The sequence below is a fragment of the Trachurus japonicus genome, chromosome 7 (assembly GCF_045865225.1).
Source record: "Trachurus japonicus isolate A0001 chromosome 7, Traja_1.0".
NCBI lineage: Eukaryota > Metazoa > Chordata > Actinopteri > Carangiformes > Carangidae > Trachurus > Trachurus japonicus.
In genome coordinates this window covers 7,329,144-7,343,416 of record NC_140913.1, presented here as the reverse complement: position 1 = coordinate 7,343,416, position 14,273 = coordinate 7,329,144, and the positions used below count along the sequence as shown (strand labels likewise).

Here is a 14,273-nt window from a genome sequence, read left to right as displayed (position 1 = left end):
CCATTGCCAAGCCAGGGAAGGCCTCTTTATTTGGCTCAGACTGCCTGTTAATTCCTGTCACAATAGTAGAACTAACAAACAGCTCCAATTTTACTGCTGGACACTTTTTGACACATGTTTTACTTAGTTAATATACATATATATATTCCAGCTTTAAGATGACTAAAAATAGAAATACTACAGATATGATCATATCAAACCCCAATTGATGAAACGAGAAATATTTCAGTACTTTAAGGAATAATTCAACATTTTGGGAAATATTCTTATTTGCTTCCTCTCAAAGAGATAAAAAAAAGATCAATATCAACCTCCTCTCAGCGCTGGCAGTGAAAAGCTAGAGCCAGATAGCAATTAGCCTAGCATAGTTAAGCACTGAAGATAAAAATGAAGAGGTTATAGATTTTCCCATTGCGTTTATGCAGCATTTTTACAGAAATCACTGTGGTGAACTGAAAAAAAATATTTCAGTGTGTAATTGAGCTGGAGAATTGTAGCTATTATTACTGCATGTTCTGTGCGTACATATCCATTTTCTCATCGAACTCCCAGAAAGAAATCAAATTTATATTTTTGATAAAAATAATAAAAATTGATTTATTTACATGAAAATATAAAAAACTTCATACATCTTATGTTCTTAAATAGGGATTCAGGCTATACAAACCGTCATAATACATTGAAAAACCATAAGAGGCGCCTCTTTTTAAACATGATAATTAAATCAGTGGACCATCAGACTAAATCAATTAGACAGGTATGATGGATTCAGTTTAGTCTGATGGTTTTCTGTGTTTTTCTTACGAAGGGAAATAAGTTCAAGCCAGATGTGATGTTATTGTTAAATACATTTTACTCTGGGAGGTCAATTAACTTGAATGACAAAGTGACAAAGACAACAAAGGGAGATGAACAGGTCAACATGGGTGCTGTTTAAAGAAAATAACAAAACCAAAAGACTCTGCCTAACAGGGACTGAATTTATGATCTTAAACCGAAAAAGCAAACAGAAGAAACTAACTACCAGTGTTCCTAGTTACATAAACAATGTTTCCTCTATTATAGAAAATGACACAAACTTAGTTAATTCCCCCTGGAAAACACATTAATACCTACCACTACAATTGCAATAGTCAAATAATTCACACAATCAACATTTGCAACACAGTAGTAGCTGGTATAAGCTGCCCTGAATGTCACGGTGGCTCGGCTTGCAATAATCTTCACTGAGCTGCTGGAGCCGGGCCAACCAGACTGGAACACACGCCGCGCCAATCGGGTTGACCGCAGCTCAACTCCAAACTCCACCCCCATGTCTCTGAACCAACCACATCTCAAGACTGTGCAGCCTGCTTTGCATACTATAAAAAATTACTCGCATAGATTATGATTCCCACGTTGACAGGTGTGTGTAGCCCCGTGTGTGAGAGTGCTGCCCCGCCCTGCGACATGCTGGGTCAGAGACAGAGAGGTGCAGGTGCAGACAGTCACAACACAGACCAACATCTCAATCAGAAACAGAGCTGGTAAACGTTAACTCTGTTCTCCTGTGGTTTTTGCCAGAGGATGAAATTTAAAAATGAGATTTGTCCCTCGGACACATGGAGAGTGAGTTTACTGCGTCCTCTCAGATTTGAATGCGTCAGAGATGCAGGACACATGTTTACTTCCACATCCACAGGCAGACATGTGGGAAAACATTTGAATAACAAAATACATAAATAATAGAAAGAAAGAAAGACAGAAATAAATGAACATGTTTTACAGTAGGTATTTGACATAAATATCTTTACATATTAAGAGGATGGTATATAAACTTGGCTAGACAGAGATCTGCTGAGTATACTGTGCTCTACCTGAGTGTTGGTGTGTGTGTAGACCTGCTCTACCACCCTGAGCAGGTCTCTTCCAAGCTTCACTTAATTGAAGGTCACATACCCTACACACACCAAAAGGCATGTAACTACGACTAAGCTCACACACTTCTTATGTAGGGTGTATGACCTAACATAAAACGTACAGTATAGATGTCCTGACCCACAGCATATAATCATGTCAGTCGACAGTGATGATGGACATGACAGCTGTCTGTCATCAGGCATGTTACAGTGTTAAACTCATTATTATAAAATGGTCTTCAGCAACGTTTCCTACACTAGCTCCTCCCTTCGTGCTGCAGCAGTGCACACTCTGCACATTGCCTTTCTGCCAGTGGGACTTTCCCGTGTAACATAATAACAATAACTTTATTTATCATGTATGTTTCAAAACAAAGTCACAAAAATAGAATCTAACCCAAACTTCAGCTGTTTTGCTGATAGCTGACATAATAAGACACCTGTGTGTCAGCCGGATCTTAGAGGTTGCCATGGTGATTTTACCTGCTTAGTTTTTACCAGAGAGATTCAGTTGGACTCTCTGCTTTTTGAGCACATTGTGAGATATATGATAAGTTTGTCTACAACAGTGGAAAAAATCATGAGTGTGGAATGTAATTCATGGCCGGGAGCAGTGTGGAAAGAGAAAAACTTCTCAGCCCAAACACTCATGGTCATCAAACAGTGATTGATCAAAAACTATAAAACGCATCAAAAACAATAGCACCTCTGGGCTCAGCTCAGCAATAAACCATATTAACCCCCCCTCTCCCCTGTGGGTGCAGGCAGCAGCCATCAAACATTAAAATAAATAAATGATCAAACTATAAAATCACTAAACTAACTTTAGATATAATCACCATGTAAACGCAGGCTATTTACTTTCTTATTCCTCTGAAGCTCCACTGTTGTCTCCAAAAAACACATCAGTGAGTCACACTCCTGTCACTAGATGTTCCTCCGTTACCATGAACACAAGTTTATTCTGACTAGAGCAAATATCCATTAGTGCACCAAATGAGGATAAATCCGCCATTGAATGTAGTCCCCAACGAATGCATTGTTTCCTGTGTGAGTAACGTTGGTTAACAGCTGCAGTGTCCAGCTGTTTCAGGAAATTAGAGAAGCTGTTTTAAAAAATGAAACTATATATTTGAATTTGTGAGGTGTTCTTCCTCTGCAGCAGGAGCCAGTGGGACTTGGGATGAGAGTCTGACAACTGGGCCCAGTCAGAGAAATACTGAGAGACAGACAAAAACAACATTTTAAAACTGTATCTGCATTACAGCAGCAGTGACTCACAAGAAATGAACCACAACCGCTATTTCAGCCCCTTAAGAAAAGAAATGTTTTGATCCTTTTATATGTGTTCATGTGTATAATTACCATAGTACTTCTTTCTGTGTGTACATTTGCAGAACACTGTGTGTGTTTATGCATTGCAGCCAGTTTGATGTTTTTGCAACAGGTCTTAATGTGTGTGACGGGATAGTGTAGCTTTGAAGCATGCATGTATCTCTGTTTGTGCAGATAGCCCCGTGGCTTTTCACATGCACTTTGCCTCTATAAGTCATTGCCATAATTGTTGTGATGAAAAAAAACGAAAAAAAAAAAAAAAACGGCATTGCAATTGAAGCAGTCGGGGGTGGGGTGGGGTTGGGGGGTAGCTGTATGCCTATTGCCTACACATGCAGTGCAGGAAGAAACATGGAGTTGAACATTATCACTAATTGTCCACATCATGTATTGATCTTTCTAATTGTACTTGTGTATAAAGCAGATGCTTCATCCTCTGAGGAGCTGTGTAACAACTGATGTATCATAATAGATTTTATAACTGTGCAGATGAAGTACAATCACCCCGCATTATCTACGCCTAGAATCCACACTGCGAAAAATAATTTCACATATTGCCGGGAAACTAGAGTTGATTCTGTTATTGTTTCGTTTCTGACCGGCTGTTTCCATCCCAACAGGATCCCAAGGAGCGGCTGGGTTGCCAGGTCCAGACAGGCTTCACAGATATCAAGTCACACACCTTTTTCCGCAGTATAGACTGGGAGCAGGTAAGAGAAAAAAAAAACATGTTGCTATGATTTGTCCACTTGTGTGTTTCTTTTCTGCTGAGGCAGCAGATGGTACAGTCAGAATCTGGCGTCAGCTCCATGAATCCACGGATCAACAGTCCAGGCTGGAGGTGGTGGTCAGAGGGTAGCTGCAATGTTTTCTTGTCACACTTCAGACCCTTCAAAACAGTCATTGATGATTTAAATTCTCCAGTCAGTAGAGAGTATTGCTGCCAAACACGTTCATCCCATACCCCCCCCACCTCCCCCCCAATCTCCAGACCATAGACTGTACAAAGCATGGACGTAGCACCCGTGACGTCACCCCTTGGATTGGGGGAGTCTGTTTTGTGATCCTACCACGGGGATTTGAACTGCGCCATCTTGGATTTTAGTGGGAGTGTAACTCTGCGGGTCAGCCGGCCGAGAACCCGCCCACTGAACTCGAAGCAACCAAGCCGAACCGAGCTAGCTAAGGCTAATCAGGTCCTCTGTCTGTATCAGCAGGGACCATGAGTCGGCAATAAAGTCATTATAAGCCAGCGGCAAAATATGCCGATACATGCCAATTAGTGCAAACATACAGGTAAATCAATTTTATACAGTCTATGGGTAAAATAGTACTAGATATTTACTCACCGAAAAAACTGCAACACAGACTCCTTCAACGCTCGGTTAGTACAGTCAACAGCACAACAAGCTATATTAATTACCAGAAAAAATTATCTGAAAATAGGCAAACAAACAAGGACACGGCAGCGCCTGTTAACCACTGGATGTAGCCTAGCCTAGCCTAGCCCAGCCGATGCTTTAGCAAAGAGCTAACTGCCGGTAACTGTCTGTGAACCTGTCACTCAACGTAACCACGCCCCAATTTATGTAAGAATTTTAAGCCTAAATAACACTAAAATGGTTGTGGTACAAACAAATTCACCCACCCCCCCACAGTGTTCATGGAGGTGGAAACTATCGGTAGAGACCAAAAACAAAAAATGTACCAGGCTGTAAATATGTTTTTTAAGCTGTAAAGTCGACTATTTTAACATGGGGGTCAATGGAGAATTGCTCACTTCTTGTCCCAGCCCCCAGCGGAACATCTTTGTTCATTTTTGCCAGAATACCCTCCCCTTGCTTCACATCTTAACCGTATGAAACAATGTAGAGGCTAAGCCAATGCTTTAAGCCAATGAGGCATTTCAACAGGAACACAACTGATGCGCTTACTTTACCATGACACATGAATGAAAGTCCACTTGGTTTTTAGTTACGATACACGCAATTCATTTGGTTTACATCTAACACTTCTACATCTCACACATTCTCCAACAGCACACTCCTATTATCTCATGACTCACGTCATATAAATTAACTGTGAAGTGAAAGGTGATCCCTCCACATGTTCCACTTCCACTCCCAGTACACAGTTCGTCACCGGTGAGATCCAGGTGAGTGCTCCTTCGTGACAGACAGCGGCTGACAGCCGATCTGGATCTTCACTCTTACAACCTGTCAGCGCGTTCAGAACTAATGTAACAACAACAGACACAGAATAAACACGGCACGCCCACATCTAATGTCAATCAGCTCAGAGAACAGTGCACAGCTGTCAATCTATATTGTGAACTGCCTTTGTCAGGCTCCATCATACGTGTCTGCTGTAAACTTCAAGAGCCTCAACAGCACACTCAACACACCCTCCTATTTACGATCTGAGCAGGCACATGAGCGAGGTGGAGCCCTGTGTATGTGCGTGTGTCTATGTGTTAAAATATGGATGATACAGTCATAGACATTGTGCGTAGACTACTGCTGCGTGCTGTAAAGTACCTTCCCCCCTCTGTGGAGCAACAAGGCAAATAAAAGTGAATTTCTAATCACACATAGATTTTCGCACCAACTGAAGCACAGGCAGTGAAATGCATGTGCGTGTGTGTGTGTCGAGGTTGACGCACAAAATTATTTGAAAACCACATGAAAGAGGGTGCGAGTCATACAATATTAAGGGTCTTTACATTACCAAACTACACTCAGTTGGCAGTTTATTAGGAACACCTAGCTGATGTGGAAGTAGTCTAAAACAAGAGTGCGGGAAGAAATCCTTTCTCAACTGTTTCAGAGAAATGTTGGTTCAGGTTAATGATCATTTTGGAGAATGTTGTTTGTGGTTCGGTTTAATTGTTTTGCATTAAAAGAGCAGAGTTGCTCTTATCTTGTCTGGTCTGTTTATATCATTGAGGTAGAGTAACAGAACAGATAACACAAGTAGCTTTGGCTCTTCCTCTGGTATTACTTACTATTAGAAAATAGAATTTATAGCTGTGATGCTGAGTTTTTGTATTTTAATCCATAAAAAAAGAAAATTGAAAACAGTGCTCTTATTACACACATTCTGATTTTTAATTTTCCCAAATGAAAATTACTAAGCTGTTGAAGCTGCACTGTTAATGTGTTGCGTTATCAGACACCAGAGCAAATCCTAATTTAAGATGAATTAAGGCCATTTTTAATATCCTCATTGTAACCATGTCCCTCATAGGACAATTAGGTGAGATGGCAGGTAGTGTAGTGGTATAAAAGAGGAAAACAATTGTCAGAGTGTGTTAATGAGTGCTGCCACCGCGCCTGTGAAGTACACACCAAAGGCAAACTGGGGAAAGATATCAAAGCGGGGAGAAATCCTGAGCCCAGCGACAAAGCTCCCATGTAGCGCAGAGGGAAAACAAGTTGACAAAGCTGTGAGAGGTGGAGAAGCGACGCTCTCTGCCCTCAAACTAGAAACCTGTCTCCAGACCTGACAGGCCTGGCATGCCGCTACTGTTGTTACCACGTATTAATATTCATCAGACAGTTCCTGAGGGAGCGTGGAGTTTTCTCTCTGAAGAGATGACACATTTGAATATCATTTACCTGCTGTCCTCTTTTATTCCCTCTCCAAATGCACAGTTCTTTAATGCCAGAGAACTGTCAGGTTGATGAACACGGAGAAGGAGTCAATCATTTGGAAACGGGTAGTACTGATTTCACCAATATGAATTATCTTTCACTGATCCTCTGATCCCAGTCGGGCAGGGAAACAGACATCCTTGTTGTGGCTGCGTCTGTGTCTCACGTATGAACAACAGGAAGTTCCTCCTGCACAGCACAGCTCTGTGTATTTGGTCAGTGGTCACCAAGCTATGAGATAATAATGCAACGTTACGAGACGGAGTTGTTTTCAAAGTAAATTCATGCAAAACCACTGATGTGCGTTCCCGTTGGGGGCGGTTTTTCGGCAAGCAGTCTCGAAAACAACTCCGTCTCGTAACGTTCTGTTATTATCTCATAGCGTGGTGAATGTTCCGGTCACAACTTGTCCATGAGAGCGCTGTAGAGTTGTTATATTGTGTATTTGATGAGTTTGATGAGGGAAACCAATAAATCCCATTAGCCTCCGTAGTGTAGCTCTGAGCAGCTTGCACCGACAATTAAAGGTAACAATAAGATTATAGGGGTTATGGCAATGGGCCAATTTGCCAAAATGTTGAACTATCCCTTTAAGCTGCTGACCGGATGAGCAGCTGCAGCACCTCTATTCGAAGGTGCTTCAAATTAATTAATTAATTACAAATGAAGCGCATGTGTGTGTTCACACTGACTGCTACTATCAGCTCCATCTCTCAACAGAGAGTCTGTCCATTTCTGGTTCTTTTCATTGTAAAATTATTTCCATTTTATTTCTGATAGAAAACGTCAGTAAAGTGCCACTTTTTTCACACACAGCTACTAAAACGATATATATATTCATTTTTCTTTACGTCTGCCACAACTTCAGATTCCACCTAGACATAGAAACTTTGGTGGAAGTTGTCAGTTTTATGTGATGTTGCTGGTATGATGTCAATATGACATCATCAGGTCTTCTCTGTTTTTTGCTGGAAGCCACATGTCACGCATGAGAAATAGAAGAGACGCCGAATCTCTAGATCATGCAAAACAGCCGCGAGGTTGGAGGCATCACACACGCGTCGGGCACAGGCAGCCAGGGCGCTCACGCAGCCGCCACGCACACGCCACACACACGCCACACAACCGGCCTCATTTTGTTTCATGCTTTTGGACTTTTCCATGAATCTTGAGCGTTATATACTTGTCTGCTTTTTAAATCAATTGCTCTTGTACAGTCTCTATTTATCAGTCCTTCTTGCAGCCCCTGACTTTCTTTCAGTGTGCGCACACAGTTTCCTCTTAGCTAAACTGTGAACTGCTGCTTGTTTACAATCTGTTGGATTGTCCGGCTGCTTGTGCGCCCTTGCTCTAACGTCGTCACGTCGCCGTGCTTCACACAGCACCAGGTTTCATTCCAGCCGTCTCTCTGTCCACTGAAGCTCACCGCGTATGTGAACATCAGCAGGTTTCTCTGTGGGATGTCTCACTGTCCAACAGAAGTCCCTACCTTCTGATGTTCATCTCCTTGTTCTTATGGAAATGTGACTCCAACACCACGATGGAGAGACACAGAGAGAGAGAGAGAGAGAGAACTCGGTGTGTGTGATTAAGTGAGTATGTATGGAAGTGTGTGATGTATGGCTCAACATCTGTTGACTGCGGTATGTCTCCTCCAGTCACATTAACGCCGGCCTCAGATCAGGCTGACTGTCGCAGCGTCTAATCCTGTCCCGAAAGCAGCAATGCCAGTGGAACACGCACGCACATACATACTCTGACAGGTGCTGTGATCTGAGAATCCATGGCTCTCCTGCATCGCTCTGGCGCCTCACTTAGCTCTTTCATGTGCCCCTCTGGCCTCAGGGGCACTTCCCGTTTGTGTGTGTGTGTGTGTGTGTGTGTGTGTGTGTGCGCCTCTAAAGGTGCTGGGCTCGTTTCTGGCCTTCAGTGCACTTCATTACCAACACACAGAGCTTCAGCCTGCCCAACAACACATCAGAGAGACTGGGGAAAGTAGGTGGAGAGAGGAGAGGGATGTGAAAAAGATAAAAGAATTGACAATGAGTAAGACAGAGACAAACGGAGAGGAGGAAGATGGAGACAGGATGTGAGGGGGTGAAACTGACAGAGGAAAGTAGGTAGGCACTGAAAAAGTTGAAAAAGAAATTAGCGAACAGAGAGCGAGATAGAGAGAGTTTGGGGGAAGGTGGGCCAATTTGGTGATGAGGGAACGAGAGGAAGAGATACAAAGAGAAAAAGTGAGTTGCTTTGTGTTTGTTTATTTGAAGCTGATCTCACAAAGTGCTTTGAACCAATAACACTAATGAAGCAGAGAAACTGCCACAAAAACCAGCAGGAGAACCAGGAGCTGTGTAGGAGCTAAGTACGCACGCACACACACACACACACACACACACACACACACACAGAGGAAACGACTGACAAACAAAAAGCAAGTGGTGAGTGTGTAATAGAGTTCTACAATGTTCACACCCAAACAACAAAACAGGTTGTTTGTCAGAACCGTTCAAAATAAACCACAAGAACATATGATTCACATGAGTTTTCTCATTAATCCACTGGCTCTGTGTTTAAAGGGGCCATTGGGTCGTTTTCTGTTCTGCTGAATGTGGTTTCCTGTGGGATGAGTCGTGTTGAGGTGTGATGGTCGCTTGTTGACAGCCTCTCAGCCATCATGTTGTTTGATGGTCATTTCCTCTCTTATTCTTTCTCTCTCTCTCTCACGCTCCCTTAACCTGACCTGTCGAGGTACAGTAGATGGCCACTCACCCTGAGTCTGCTCTTGTTCCTGAGGTTGTTTTTTTTTAGGCAAATTGCCCCATTGCCATAATCCCTATAGTTTTAGCAGTAGGTTCGCTACCTTTAATTGTCGGTGCAAACTATTTTTAGAACAGCGGAGCAGAGCCGCGAGCTGCTCAGAGCTACACTACGGAGGCTAATGGGATTTCTTGGTTTCCCTAATCAAACTCATCAAATATACAATGCGTGGCGCAGTGGTTATAGCGGCCGCCCCATGTCAACACAGGCGTCCCTGGTTCGAGTCCCGCGTCGGGCAGACCTTTCCTGCATGTCATTCCCCCTCTCTCTGCCTCCCCCTTTCCTGTCTATCTCACTGTGCTATCAAATAAAGGCAAAAAAGCCAAAAAATATACAAAAAAAAAAATACACAATCCAACAATTCCAAAACGCTCTGGTGGACAAGTTGTGACCTGCACATTCACCACAGATTCAGATAATAACGGAACATTACCAGACAGAGTCGTTTTTGAGGCAAATGCAGAGTCTGCTTGCTGAAAAACTGTCCCCGACGGGAATGTGCATCAGCGGTTTTGCATGAATTTGCCTCTAAAACAACTCTGTCTCGTAACGCTCCGTTATTATCTCATAGCGTGGTGAATGTGCAGGTCAAAACTTGTCCACCAGAGCGTTTTGGAGTTGTTGGATTGTGTATTTGATGAGTTTGATGAGGGAAACCAAGAAATCCCATTAGCCTCCGTAGCGTAGCTCTGAGCAGCTCGCGGCTCCGCTCCGCCGTTCTAAAAATAGCTTGTACCGACAATTAAAGATAACGAACCTACTGCTATGACTATAAGGATTATGGCAATGGGCCAATTTGCCAAAATGTTGAATTATCCCTTTAAGAGTCTTGCTCTGCTCTAGAAAAGTACTTTTTTTGTGATTAGGAGCTATGTAAATAAAAACTGACTTGACTTCTTTACAATACAAGAGGTTTTACTGTGTCCTCTGAGCAGCAGTCATTCACTATCAGGAATTTGGTCAGGTCTTGCTGAGCAGAACTTGAGCAGAAGATGAAGAGTCATAAAGATTGGGGCAGTTAAAGCGCTAACATTAGCCTTGCTTTGCTTCCCATCATTGGAGACAGCTCTTGGCAAGTAAAGGTTTATGAAAATATCATTCTATCCTCAAATAACCACAGCACCTCGTTGGTAATAAACATGACTGTTATTGCGTTATTCTTACAAAAGCAACATGAAAACACTGTTGTTTTTATCTCTTTTATGTGAATGGCATGATGATGATGATACTATAAAAGCAAAACATATTGATCTTAAAAACTGTGATTGTTTTCAGTCAATTTCAGCAGAGCAAAAAAAGTGTGACAAGCGTATGAGAGCACACACACTAACAAGAACTGTGAAAATTATTTCATCATTTCATTATTTAGAAGTAGTTGTAGAAGTAGTAGAAAGTGAATACCAGTGATACATTACACTGAGATTTCAGCGCATGCATATATGAACATATGGGTCTTTTTTCTGTGTCTTGCATTTCTATTCTGTTCTGTTCTAATCACTAAACAGTTTTATACACATGACGCACAGCATCAGGCAGGACCCGGATTAGCCATCAAAAACAATATTGATTGAGCTCCATTATAATCTCCCTGGTGCTACTCCTAAAGTAGCACATTCTTAGATTGAGGAAACATCATGGAGAACAGAGATGTGTACCTGTGGTCTCTCTCTGCCCATCTGACTTCATTGTGTTCTCAGAAAATGTCCTCAGTGCACATTTTAACAGGATGAGGGACCGATGTGAAACCATGGAAACAAACCAGACAAAAACTCTCCTGGCTGAATCACTCGGGCACAATTATTCTGCTGCCTCAACCCTTTCCATTCTGTTGTTTTTCTCTTCACTCCTCAGTCCTGTCTGTCTTCACCGCCACTGAGAAATGCAGCAACAAGGTGCTCGTCTCTAACCGTGGCAGATCTGTCCATATGGAGAAGAGCCACAGAGCCTGATGTACAGTACTATATGTGCTGTGCATAGAACACAACTGTTTTCTACAGGCTCTGATCATGTTCTCTTCCTTTTCTTAGGATTAGTGTGTCCATTTGTCCAACATCAAATTAAACATTCGACTTTTTCTCAGAGTGCTCATGTACAAACCGGTGTCCCAATTCAGGGGCCACATCCTTCTTGACGATTGCATTACATCAGCATGACCAGGCTGTCCCATTTCTGAGGCTACAAAGGATCAGACTAGTGGATTATTCATGGCAAATCCAAAGATTCACACCAGCCACTAATGAAAGCAAAAAAACAGTGTCACGGCTCAGTTCGACTTCTACTGCTGCAACTGTAAAAAAAAAAAAAAAAAAAAGACCTCAAGTGTTTCTGAAATGAAGTTACTTGTTGTCAGGGTTGCTAGGCGTCAGAAGCCACACTTTGAGATGTATTGTAATGGTGGGCACAGTGTAAAGCGAAAGACCTCCGTAGACCAGACGGCCGGTCTGCTACAGCCTGTCGTAGACCACATCCTCCATCCAACCTCCTGTCCACCCCTCCCTAGCTTTGTGGCTCTCTGATCCAAATCCCGTTCCAAACACTTCCACTGTGTTTGGATGACCCAAGTAGGATCTGTCACATGGAGCGCCAAGCTACATAACTCATCTAACAACTGGAATCTGCAGGAAAAACACTAATAAAATGTTGACTAATTATATGAACTGCTGGAGTTTGACAGTTCACTATGATTTTGACGGTTCACCATCAGCAGTGTCTTTTGAAATTGTGACAGAATAATCCTATCATATCAAATAAGAAGACTCTGCAGGACTCTGCAGCATCAGTTCTCATTACCTCCAGTTTGATGATGCAAAATTGCACATTATTCCTGCAGTGCTGAATTCAAATGTGAGCTAAACATGTGTTGCTAAAAATGAGGATTTGACAGCTCACGGAGAAGAAGTGTGATCACTTGAATGCAGCTTCATATATTTTGGGTAATGAGTGACAGACAGTCTGTTTTCTGTAATTGTACAAAAAAAAAAAAAAAGTTTACAGACTTTGGGAGTATTTTCTGCATTGTCTCTGTTCTCCCTCACTAAGTAAAAACAATGGTTGTACACGCTATATATTTGATGTGTTTGTTTCTTCCTCAGCTGGAGAAGAAAGAGGTGACGCCACCATTCAAACCTCAAATCTCCGATGAATACGGCCTCGAAAACTTCGACACGCAGTTTACTAATGAACCAGTGCAGCTAACACCAGATGATGAGTGAGTACAGCTCCTTCAGTCACATCACTGCCGACACATTATGTGAATGACTGACTCCACTTTCCTATTTTATTTATTTATTTATTTAATGAGGACAATGCACATTAATAAAAACACCTCATATAGATATAGATATATGAAGATCTGTGTGCTGAAGTTTATTAACATGTTGCATTATTATTTTGGTTTCCCCACAAAAGGTTGTAGAAGCACATCTACTCTTCATTCCTCAGTTACAAATTCCCACCCACTGCAGCTGCTTACTTTGTGCCAACAGGTGAAAGTAGAGTAACATGTGTTTCACATGTTTGAACCTCAGTCAGACAGAGGAGGCTGCTGTGCAGTCAAATTGGCAACTAGCATACCGGTAGATATATCCGACATGTTAGTCCAGTAGATATAAGATTTAAGGTTTGAATTGGCTCTACCTGACTTAATGTTAGTGGTTGTGTTAATACAAAGTTGTCTCTTCTGTACTGACAAGGTTTCAGGTTTCATGTTTGCCCAGCCCCAGAACTTGGCTTTGGTTTGTGATGGATTAATCCCCGGTTGTCTGAACCTGTCACCGGTGCACTGTGGTTCCAGTGTGGAAATATTCGATCATGATATGACTCAAACACTTGATTTTCATTGGAGGGTCTCTGAAACATCAAGCTGATTTCTAGTAACTGCAAGTAAATGTGGTGATGGTCTCGTAACCTCAGCACTCTGAACAGCTCAGTCTAAACAACACAGTAGTGTGTATTTAACTGTCTGGGCTGTTGACATCAAAGTCATCCAGTCTTTAGCCACACACATATTGCACTAATGTGTGTGGTACAGCACTGACAGTGTTACAGTAGCTTGTGCCAAATGTTTACACCCACTGGAAAAACAATAAGGGACATTGCATTTCTTATCTCTCATATACTGAACAGAATATAAATGTAAACTTTTGTTTCTCCCTTTTTATCAGTTGGAAATCTAAGACACAAATACATACACACATAATACCCTCCGTGTCTAATAAATAACCTAAACCTCACATGTTAAAGTGAGCAGTCCAGGGCACACTTGTGTGATGATGCTGTGTGCCACACCTGCTAGGTAGAAGGATGAGCTCACACTCTGATCCAAACACATTTCTAAAGAAAATGTGAAAGAAGCAGGCCTTTTTTGAGCTTGGCAAAAAAGTCCTGGATATTTAATTTGATCTTGTGGGAGCAATGAGAGCTGCATTCATATTTTTGTTCAGTTTATTTTCCCCCTTTTCAAATTAAATCTTCTCTTTTGTGTCAACATCAGTGAATGAAGCAGAGCACCAGGCTGCAACAGGATTTGACAGCGATCGTACTTGGCAGGTGTGAAATGTGTTCAGGT

The 14,273-nt window shown here is 42.1% G+C and overlaps 1 protein-coding gene across 3 annotated transcripts in view; it reads left to right on the top strand.

Annotated features, from left to right (window-relative positions):
• prkcz (protein kinase C, zeta) overlaps positions 1-14,273 on the top strand; it is a 106,179-nt gene that overhangs the window by 80,928 nt on the left and 10,978 nt on the right. For all 3 annotated transcript variants that reach the window (XM_085780987.1, XM_085780989.1, XM_085780988.1), the window contains 2 exons: positions 3,854-3,943; positions 12,799-12,914. In XM_085780987.1, the coding sequence (XP_085637113.1) occupies positions 3,854-3,943; positions 12,799-12,914 (206 nt within the window). The remainder of the gene's footprint in view (positions 1-3,853; positions 3,944-12,798; positions 12,915-14,273) is intronic.